The following is an 11910-nucleotide window of genomic DNA, read 5'->3' as shown; positions in this document are numbered from 1 at the left end:
TGCATATAAAATATTTTAGTTTTTACATAGGCTTCGTACATTAAGTTTTTTTCCTTTTTTGGAACAAAGTTTTCGATTAAAAAAAAAAACTCGATTATGTCGCCACTTTGCTAATTTAATTGTTGATATTTATCGTCCGTGTCAATTGTCTATCTATTGTCAGTCCTAAGTATTTAACATGTTCAATTTCAGTTAGTCGTTCATTATTTATGCAAGCATCTACTTTATGCCATTTTCTTCTAGATTCGAAATGGATAATATTGCATTTTTTATCATTTAGTGTAAGTAAGTATATATTTTTTCTAAAATGATTAGATTGTAATAAACACAAATAAATAAATATTGGTTTTGCGTGATCTAATGGGTAATAAACCTTTAACCCCTGTGCGTGAGCCAAGCGTCTTACCCACTGTTGGTTTATTTTTAATGATAAGGATAATAAATATGTACATAAATATAAAAATATGGGTTGATTGGATTAAACAGTAATTAGGTTAATGTAAATAATATATTTGAAGACTGGTTATTGTGTCGTCTCGTTCTGTTTTATGTTGAATAGGGGAGAACAAGTGAAACGGGTGTATCGGAAAATTAGTAATACTTAGGTGGCAATAACTCTACTGGAATATGCACCCCGCGTCCCCGCTTAAGTAACCACAACAAAACACGCTATTTCTAAATAGAATGCTTCAATACTTTTAACCCTTTAGCCTCCTGGGGTGGTATTCCGAACAACTCTCGTGGCACGAGAATTACAGTGTTTCTCGTGTATTTTGTATGTAAATACACAAGATAATACGGCCATGAGAGTGTTTGGAATACCAGCCCTGATAACCTTCATCATCAGTGGCGCTCCAGCCCGTTGTGAGCCCTGGCCTCCTCCAGAATTCGTCTCCATTCGTCCCTGCACCCCGCGGCTCTTCTCCAGTTCGTCAGGCCAATCGCTCCAATGTCACTTTCTACATTATCCAGCCATCTTAATTTTGGTCTGCCTCTGCTTCATCTGCCTTCAGGAGTGGTATAAAGAATCATTCATTCTGTGCACATGTCCCAACCATTGTAATCTTCTTATTTTGATGAATTGTGCAATGTTGGGTTCGCCATACAGTGCCTCTAATTCATGATTAAACCGACTCCTCCACACCCCGTTTTGGTTGACAGCAACAAATATCTTCCTTAATATTTTTCTTTCGAATACTAATACCATATTTTTATATCTTTTTGTCATAACCTAGCATTCGGCACTATATGTTATGACCGGTCTGAGGAAGGTCGTGATTACAATAGGAAGTTAATAGTTATCTTCAATCGTCTATAAAGTGACGTTGAATTTTCTGTATGAAAAAATAATGTTTGTGACAAATTAATTAGGCACCTCTAAACCGGAATGTTCCTAGTCCCCGATTACAATGGTAAATTAACAGTTACCTTAATCGATTTTTCGAATCGAAATCGAAAATCGATTTTTTTACACAACAAATTGTATATTTGAATAAAAATTTGGAGTATTTTCTGTAATATAAAAATTTGTATATTTATATGAACATTTGAAGTATGATCGTCTGAAACCTGTATTTGAACATTAAAAATGAAAAATCGCAGACAGAGAGGAAAATATTTTTGAGAAGGGATTACGGAAGTCTAGGCATTTACAGGGCTAATGACTTGTCATTAGCTGGTTTAGCATTGGTATTCCATTCGCACCGTATCTTGATCATTTTTCTTACATGGGTGAGTTGATCAGCCTTGCGCTTTAGACGCCAGTCTAGGAACAATAAAATATAGTAATGTATCTTAAAAAAACAACATTTCGTATTTACCTGGCAGAATTCGAGCCCGAGACCTCAATCGTGGTAGGCAAATGCGCCAATCACTAAACTACGACGCAGACTTACCTTTTTTAAAGGATTTTTATCTTTGAGTAGCAGTAGTCAACATCGTTTGTTGAGTGTTTTGTTTCTCACATTTAGTTTAAAAATAGGGGGCCCTATGAACCACTGGGCGCGGAAAGGGGAATGATAATATTGATATTGAATTTAAAACTCAGTACGTGGATTTTACTTATACAGTAGAATTGCGTATATCCGAACTCCAGTCATCCGGATTTCCAAATATCCAGATTATCATCAGGATATAAAAAATAAAGGAGAGGTTTTAATTGCAATTAACTTTGCTTGACATGATTACGTGAGTTTTTGATGCGATTCCAATTCGCGGTATAATTTTAAAAATTAAACCTGGCACTCATTAATCCGGATAATTGGAGTTTTGCTGTATGCCGCCTAAACACGAATAGAGTCAAAACAGCAACAGCAAACCATCACCCCGCAGGGATAGGCAAAGAGGATAGAATGCCACATCACTGTCTTTGCAGACCTCGTTTCCTCTTTATTCATACATCGTCTCATGCTCGCACGCCGATTATTCCTTCTCTTGACATGTCCATCTTCAAGTATTTTTTGGATTTGATCGTGGTATGTCTTTCTCGGTCTTCCTCGTTTTCTGCATCCATTAACAGCTGTCCATTCGCTCTATATGTCCAAACCAACCCAGCACCCCTTTCTTGATTTTATTTATAATTTATTTATTTATTGACGGACTTATGCAGACCATTCTAACAATGGTAAATACAATTTCCTGTAATAAATACAGGTACTAATCAAATAAAACTCAACTAAATAAAATTAAAGCTAGGACAAAAAAAAACTACCTTAAGACAAGATCCGGTCCATCATAGTGATTTTAGTTTTTTTATTTTTAGTGATCTATAAAGACTTACACCAAAAAAGTCCAGATCTTGTCTCGAAAGTTTACAATACGACACAATCAGGACATTGGTGCATGCAAGCCATAGTTTGTGCTGTGTTGATCGAGGAACAGCACATTATTATTTCGCAACCGGCGTATCGGAACATTGAATGCCACTTGTTCCAGTAACGATGGTACATCAATTAATCCGTTCAGCAAATTAAACATAAATATGGAGTCAATGTTATTTCTACGTTTTTGTAGACTTGAGATTTTTTTCAATAATACTTGTCTCAGCCTTACATAGTGCACGGATTTCGATATTTCTGCACCTATAATATATCGTTTTACCACACATTCGCACGAGAGATCACAGTTTAACAGCATTTAACATGCTATCATAATTATTTTTCCAATTCCATACTTCGCTCCCATACATTACGGTCGGCAACAGAACTGCATTTTGAACCGCTAGTAATGGAGAAATAATTTAAATTAAAAATACGTATTATAATAACAAAATCACATTGCAAGTGAGCGGGTTAAAAGCGGTAAATTTATTACGCGTACTTAATATGCACCCGTCTCGCTTGCGAACAAGCAGCTAAAGAGAGACAGAGCATGACACGCCTTCCGACTCATAAAATTTTCTTTCAAAGAACCTCACTTTTTCTGCGCGGCCGGTCAGTTTTCTCAAAAATGGGTCGGCGCGCATCGGACTTCGATTCGGCACCGAATTAGAGGTTATGTTTCGTCTGACAGCAAAATTTTCGAATGTTTCTTTTAAAATAAAAATGATACGGCTGTTCGGTGCATAGTTTATCAGTGTGCCATATATTAAATGGAAGAAAGTAAGTGAATTATTGTTTAGTGAGAAATGACAATTATTGTTAAAACGAATCGAGTGCTTTCATGATGGTTAATTAATTATTTATTTGTTAATAAATCAGTGAACGGATAATGTTTAATGTGAGTACATAATTATAATTACGTTTATAATCATTTTCAGCAAACCAACATGCAGAAATTAAATAATTATTATTATGATTATTATTTTATTTTATTTAAAATTTTGAAATCATCTACAACAATATTCCCGTTCCGTACCTAATGGTGCATAGGGCACTGTATTGTTACACCAATCGCAGCGCATTATGATCAATTTTTTTTGTTACATGCAGGTAAGATGATCAGTCTTACGCTAGTACCAGTCCAGGGACTATGAAATATTCTAGTGTGAAAATAAGTTTTTAAATAAATATTTCAATCAACCGTGTCGGGAATCGAACTCGAGACCTTTTGCATGGTAGGCAAACGCGCAGACCATTGCACCACGAGGTCGACGAGAAATCTTGAAATAGTGCAAACAAACATATTCTGATTAGAGGTGAAAAAAAACAGTTCAACAAACAATTCTTCCGAAACAGTTGAAACACAACACTTCATCAATGCTATTATTTTACAAATTAAACTAATTCATGAAACTGTTTATATAAAAGTTAAAACCGTGTCAATAAACCCGAGGCCAGCTCCTAGGACCACACTACTCTAAATTGTTATTTTAGAAATAGTTTCACATTTTCTCACTACCTTTTAGGTATATATAACAATTCGAATTGTTTTTGAGAAACTGTTTCAGTGGTAGCTTGTACTAGATTTTTACCAGCACTGCTCTAAACTGTTATTTAGAAATAGTTTCATCCACAAAACAGTTTATTTTGTGAAACGGTAACTGATGTTGCTACTTTTTTTAAATAACTGAAACTTTCATCTTTAATTCTGATGTTTTCTCTAAAAATGACATTACATATATGCATTTTATTTATTAATTGTTTAACACATATAATGTGGGTGAGATTCATCTAATTGAATTATTTCACCTACATACTAGGAAACGCTTGAAAATGTTATTTATTTCATTTCTATACTTCTTCATGGACCAAATGGATTTATCAACAATATTTTGAGTTTGCCCAATTTTTTGTAGACAAGGACTGGATTCAACTCCCTGGGGAGCTGTTTATCTTAACATATTACAACAGTTCTTCAGAACATTTAAGAGAAGGTAATATAGAAGTCTAGGCATCTACAGGGCTTATGACCTGTCAATGGCTGGTTTAAGTGGCCGCTTTACACACTGTGTAACATTCACCATTCTGCCCATATTTGAACATCTGTATTCCTTCAATTCTTTCATCTGTTGATGTTTGTAAAGTTAAAGAGCTGAAACCTTTATTTATGCGGGTGAGATTCATCTAATTGTATTATTTCACCTACACAAGGTTTCAGTAAGGTTTTTTTTAAGATTATTAAAATTTTTTACACATTTGAAGACAAAGCTATTTTGACCATGACTTGTGTGAAATTTGGGAATTTTAATATTATGTTGGTATCTGAGTGATTTATTCATCTCAAATTCTTTTATTTTTTATAAATTTGTATAATACAATTTATTTTATAAAGAGTATCTACTGTATGAACTTTAAATATTTTACATAAACTTATGTAAAATAAAATTTATTTTATTTTATTTTTTAAGTTCAAAGTTCATTAATTAAATTACTCTTATTAATTAACCATTTACTTATTTACTCCGTTGTGTCAATCAATGTTTCGGCGTGTACAATAAATTAAAGAAAAATTAACAAATGACTTTTTAAAAAATATAATTATCTTACATTTTTGTAAAGGATTATGCATGCACGCGGCGAAAGTGGTGTAAAGTGGGGGGTTTTTTGGACACAGTCCGATGTATTTAAATATGATTCTACGCTCTTTCTGGACTATTCTTAATTCTATGTTCAGGGGTATGAATACCAAATTTTGACAATCGGACTCTCCAAACCGGCGTAATTTAAAAATTACCGTTATTTTGTGAACACACCTCTTACTATCTAGGATAATACCAGGACCTCGATTACGATGGGAAGATAAAGACGTCATACCTTCACCTTGACGGTATAGTTGAAGATAAATTCCCTCTAGCGATTATAAAGATATACTATCAACCTTTAAGTTTTGGGTACTTACATCGATATGAATCAAAGGGAAGCGTACGTCACGGTACACATATCTACGCTCTGAAATGACATAGCTTCAGTATGACGTCATAGTTGAAGATAAAAGTCTCCCGATCGACTACAAAGGTATAGTATCGGTACCCCCACCATCAAGTTATGATGTAAGTATATCATTTTATACCGAGGAGTCTAGGACCCCTTGATACGTTTATCTACGCATTAAAAGTGTTAAAAATTTTGTTCCACCGAGCAATTTTTCCTTTATTTATGATTTATTAAAACTTTTAATCGTTTTGAGTTTGGCACTTTTTTTCTTAAAAGACTTTTAAAAATATGTGAGAAAAATAAGTAAGTTTTGAAGTCGAATTAAATTCCGGCATAACTGTCACTTTAATATAACGAACGACTAGATGTGGAAATAATATCGCTAGGTTCTTTCCTATTAACAAATAAGATTATCTAGGCGTCAGACACAGATTATATGCGTCAGAAAGTTACCACTCTAAGAAAATAATTTAGTTATTCTATTTTTTCCATCTGTTTTACCATCTTTCCGAATGTATGTATCGAGACGTTATAGGAGCCGGCTTTGTAGTCAATCGGTACAGATCGGTAGATACCTTAGATACATCGTTAAGTGTACCGTCTAGGTGATTTCCAAAAGTCATGCAAAATTCATGTTCAAGCGAGCATTTTTTGCTTGAATCGGGATTTATTGGAGTTTATAATCGCTTTGAAGTGAGCACTTTTTATTACAGAATATTTAAAACAAAAATGAGAACTATTTTAAATGTTAATGACGTAAGGAACGCGGACTAATTGTTTGCGGTCATTCCATTGGCTTGTTTCGGTCATATGATGTCGATATGACAAGTAGGTAGAACCTACCGAGGTAAGATACAGATAGTACAGAAGTTAAGCATACCGTCTATATATATCCAGATGAAGATAGCGTTCATAATCGAGGCACAGAGTACTTTATATCATTAGATTATATTACTGTCGTACATGTTTGGTAGGCGAACATGATAGCACTAGTAACTACTACATTTTACAATTAAAGCATGGTATTTCATTTGGTTTTCATTAAATAAACACAGTGAATAGAATGCAAATTATGTGGGTACGATTCGCATGCATGTTTGATGTCCATAAATACAATGTTGTACGCCTTGTAAGCCTTTTACCTATCAAACTTCTTATAAAAGTATGTCTTCTATTAGCATTTCGTGCGATACATAACCTTAAACTTTACTTAAACACATGCAAAAATTCAAATTAATTTCTGTTCAATATATCTTCGTTTCTGTTGTGAAAAATACCTTATAGCCATTTTTTATTTATTTATTTTAATAAGGCAATCAGTGGTGTAGTCCTGAATAAAAAAGTACCGGAGCGCACCGCCACCATTACGGTGAAGTGGGAGGGGAAAGGGGGGACACATGTTTAGAATTTTGCCAGTTATCGGCAATAAATACGTTTGTTGATATTTCGAATTGTTTGAAGAGACTTAAGAAGAAATATTTTTGAAACGTAATATTTGTCAGTGACCAGAGCCGGAGCGCCGCTCCGCTCAGATAAAAAGTGCCGGAGCGCCGCTCCGGTGCGCTCCGGCCCGACTGCGCCACTGAAGGCAGTGCGACGGAAAATTAAACATAAAAAACTTTTCCTTTCACGCGGTAAACACTTTACGACAAAATTCAACCAGAGTTCTCTATTTCTTTACGTTTTTTTTGAACCCTAGTTTGAGGGAAGTTCCAACGTATTTTAATCACAAACATTTTTTAAAAATACTAAAATAATGAAAAAAAATTATGTTCTGATGTTTGAAAGTCAAATTTTGGAAAAATCTCAATAAAGTATAAAAAATTATATATCTCCCAAACTATAAAACTTTAGCCAATAATTAGCAAATGACCTCCTCTATATGTGAATTTGCTGTGGCGGGTTCAGTTCCAGTTACCTTGTATATAAATACATATAAGTTTATACATATTAAAATGTTAATTTCGTATGAATACTTTTTTAATAATTCAAGAAGATATTTTTTTTTTTAATGAACAGTTTTTGTAAATGGTGAGGGATTAGAACAAGGATGCATGAAGAGAAGATAAAAAAGGGAAGAGAGATGTACATATTTATTATTATAGTATCTATAAAGCTACATAATACATTTTAAGTGTCAATTTCAAATATTACACAGTGATGTTTGTGCAGTCTATGTCTTTAAATTTGGTATTGTAACTCTGAAAAACTCCTGCGAAAAAAAGCATTTTTAACATACGATGTTTTACTTATTGGTACATGAAACAGGTGGTACCGTCTACAAATCCTGGCTAGAACATGTATTGTTATTAAACTAAGTAACTCTGCGCAGTCAATTATTCCTGTCATAATTTTGTGTAGCAGTAGTTGGTCCGCACACACTCTGCGGTATTGTGGAGAAGTGATTCCGTGGTAGGTAGAGGCAGCGAGAATTGATGCACAAGAAAGGCCGATTTTGTATTTAAGGTACTTTATAAATTGTTCCTGAATGTTTTCTATTATTGTTTTATATATATATATATGGCATTCTAGGGGATTCCATATCTGAGATGCGTATTCCAAATGGCTTCTAACAAACGTATAATTAAATTAAATTAGGGCCTTTGGATTTTGAAGTGTTTCCTCATTCTAAATATTAAAGTTAACATGCTTAATGCTTTGGAGCTAATTTTATTGATATGCGATTAAAAAATATTCCTAATCCTCTTTCTTTAAAAAAAACAACCAAATCGGTTCAGTTTTGTGGTGCGGAAATCGGGACAAAGAAGCGTCGATTTTATTTGGGAATTATCAATCCGACGTGCAGTTGTCTTTTTCGCACATTATCGGGAAGGGATTTGCGAGAGAGTGACAGAAAAACAATGTTCAAATACCTATTGAAAATTTTCTAAGCCACGGCATATCCTCTTAATGTTTGGGGGTAGGCTCTTTTAAATAATTTACGTGTTTCAAAAGATGGCAACTCCGAAACATTTCAAAATTAGTTTGGAATAAAAGAAAAACGCTTCAAATTGAATTTAGTGACCCTCCTTTGTTCCTAATTCAATTTCGAATACAAAAGCCTCGCGTGTTGGAACATTTATCGACCGTTGACCGGTGTGAATGTCATAAAATGAAAATTTTCGGATAAACGAGTAACTAGCGATGAGACTTTATTATGTATTTATTAATTCTTGTGTGGCTGTGATGTCACACTAATGTCATTGTACATACGATACAATACTTGATATACGATACCTACCTTATTTTTTAAAATTATGAATTTCAATTTTTTGTAATCTTCAAATGGATATTTTCACACCGGATTTAAAAAGTAAATTTTGTAAAGCAACGCTAGATTTTAAATACAAAAAATATTTATCCTTGCCACGCAAAGAACGAATGTCCGCTATAAATAAATAAATCTGTATAATATAGAGCACGAAGATAGAACTCACAACAAGGAAGACAGAGACGCTGTTCTGTGGCCAGTGTTCGTGTGAAAAATATTTAGTCGGTTATTGATAATGATGAGGGATGCACGCATGAGATTACCGGCGAATTTATGATTTTTAATTTATTTTGCTATAATAGGACTAAATTAAATGTTAATTTTTATACATTATAGAAAAGAAATTATTTAACAATATTTCTCCTTGTTTTTTAATATTCCGTCTTTTGCTTGTGGTAACACGATGTTACATCACCGTGCGCAAAGAAATTATTTACCACAGTCTTTAAAGAGTTAACAAAAATAATAACATTTTTTTATGTTTAAAAAAAAATCTGAATAAACAAAAAAAATCATGCATCGAATGAATGATATCAATATTAAAATTTGGCCAAAAATGTAGATAATGTATAATTGGAATGTTTACCACCAAACATTCTTCCAAAAATAATAATTTTAAATAATTTAATAAAAGAAACAAAATAAATAAACCATTGAGGTATCCAACGGTAGATCTATTTGCTGAGTTAAAGATATTGGATGTAAGACAATTGTTTGTGAGGTGCCTTCTACTTAAATTTTATAATAAATTAAGTGAGGTCAAAAGAACCCAACAAAATATAAACACTCGTTCAGCAACACAAATTAACTGTATTGTCCCATTTGTATCAACTGCCTTTGGTAAAAAGCAGTACAATGTAATTGCTCCAAAAATATTTAATGATTTATTGCCAAATATAAAAGACTCAAAATATAAAACAAATTTGAAAATTAAAATAACTGCACATATGAATAGTGTGGCGAGGGATTTTATTGACATAATATATGTAAATCAAAAAACGTAGTACTTTACATAATTGGTACACATATTATTTATATTTTTTTTTGTATTTCATTGCTTTATATTTGTTTTTTATTATATATTTTACTATATTATTTATGTTTAAGTAACATGTATTCTTGGCACATATATATAATTTATATTTGTATAATAATGATTTTTAATTTCTTACATTTGATAAGCTAGGCATTTATAATTAAGTAGTTTTAGTTTTTTTTAATGTTATTGTTTTATTAGTATAGGACTACATATGCTATAAAAGATAAAAAATCTCCATCTTAGAACAGGCTGAGCCATGTTAGATGGAGACTATCATAAACAGAGAACACTCCGTTTTCATTTTACATTAATTGGTTTTATTTAGATTCCCAGTTATTAAATATGTAAACTAATTTTATGCAATAAATTTATAAAATAATTAAATGTTTTTTTTTAATAACATTCCTGTTTAATTCGTTATCTTTAAATCGAATGATTTTACGTTTTAGTGAACTTTGACTGAAATTTTATAATTTTGAATGTTGATGGATGCATGAATCGAGGAAGATCATGAGAAGATGTATAAATGTTGAGAAAGCGAAATTTGTATGCAAAGACAGAGTGATATGGCATTCTATCCTCGCTGCCTACCCTTATGGGGAAACGGTTTGTTTTTTACTGTCTTTTTATGAGTATGTTCCTACTTAAATTAAGTCTAAATTTCAAGAGGCGCTATTTGCTGGTCAAAAGAACAGCGCGGTGTTTGAAAATTTAAATTACAAAATCTTTTTTAATTTTGAATTTTTATTTGTTTAAACAATAAAATAAAATACGTAATTGTATTGTTCTTCTCGTAAAGCCAGGCTTGTCTGCGGCTTAGAGTACATATATTTTTAATAAAAATTATGTACTGAGATGAATAAAAATGAAGAAAATATTTATGTGCACACTTAAGATTCACTTGCTCTTTTTCATAAGATTTTTAATGATTTGAAAAAATGTATTTATGTTTTTCCCTCTCGATTTTCACTAAGTACAATTTATTTTATTTTATTTATTTCAAATACAAAAAAAATGTACGGGTTAAATTAATATATTAAAACAAATAATAAAAACTAAACAGTTTTGGTACTACACTCCCCATTGTTCTATCTCCATAGTAGTTTTACTGTCAAGGCACCGTCAGCCGCTGTGCCGATACTTGTCGGGTCGCGATCTGGTGGGTTACTTTGAATTTAAAACTGCAGTCGAGGTAATGATCTGTCACTATTTTATACTGACACTGTTTGTTAATAGGCAAAACGTTAACATAGTTAAATATCATGATGTAATAACTTATATTTTCTTGAATATTGTTCCACTGTCTGATCTCCTCAATATTCCAAATATATTTCAAGAATTGAAAGAATTCAAAAATAAAATTTGGACCACCTAAACTATCGTCAATATTTACATTTCAATAACTATGAAGAAGCTGCAGTACATCATAAAATCGATACCTTGCAATCTAGAAGAATCATCAATGATACTGCTTTCCTTTACAAAACATGTAATAATAACTTAGATTGCCCTCAACTGCCTGAAAAAAATTAAATTCGTATTCCTCAACGCACAACTCAGCTACAACAATTATTTCATGTTGGTATTTCAAGCACGAATAATAATAAGAACGCATCTTGCCCAGAATTTTAAATAATTACAAGACGTTTTTTGCTGAAATAGATATACATTTCCTCACTTTAAACTAATTTAAAGAAAATGCTAGAACCCTAATTCAAAATAGAAATTATAATTTAATCTAACTGTACCTAACTAATATTTTGTTTTTTGCGCACTCTAATATTGTA

The 11910-nt window shown here is 32.3% G+C and overlaps 1 protein-coding gene across 1 annotated transcript in view; it reads left to right on the top strand.

Annotated features, from left to right (window-relative positions):
• Positions 1-3457: 3457 nt before the first annotated feature.
• LOC148280343 (uncharacterized) overlaps positions 3458-11910 on the top strand; it is a 116449-nt gene continuing 107996 nt past the window's right edge. The window contains 1 exon segment of the mRNA XM_088228534.1: positions 3458-3717. Coding sequence (XP_088084660.1) covers positions 3709-3717 — 9 coding nt within the window. The 5' untranslated portion in view covers positions 3458-3708.

Source organism: Micrasema longulum, unplaced genomic scaffold, assembly GCF_059751315.1.
Source record: "Micrasema longulum isolate JH-2025_06_02 unplaced genomic scaffold, ASM5975131v1 h1tg000592l, whole genome shotgun sequence".
Taxonomy (NCBI): Eukaryota; Metazoa; Arthropoda; class Insecta; order Trichoptera; family Brachycentridae; genus Micrasema; species Micrasema longulum.
Note: the sequence above shows the minus strand (reverse complement) of the source record. Positions and strands in the feature narration are given on the sequence as shown.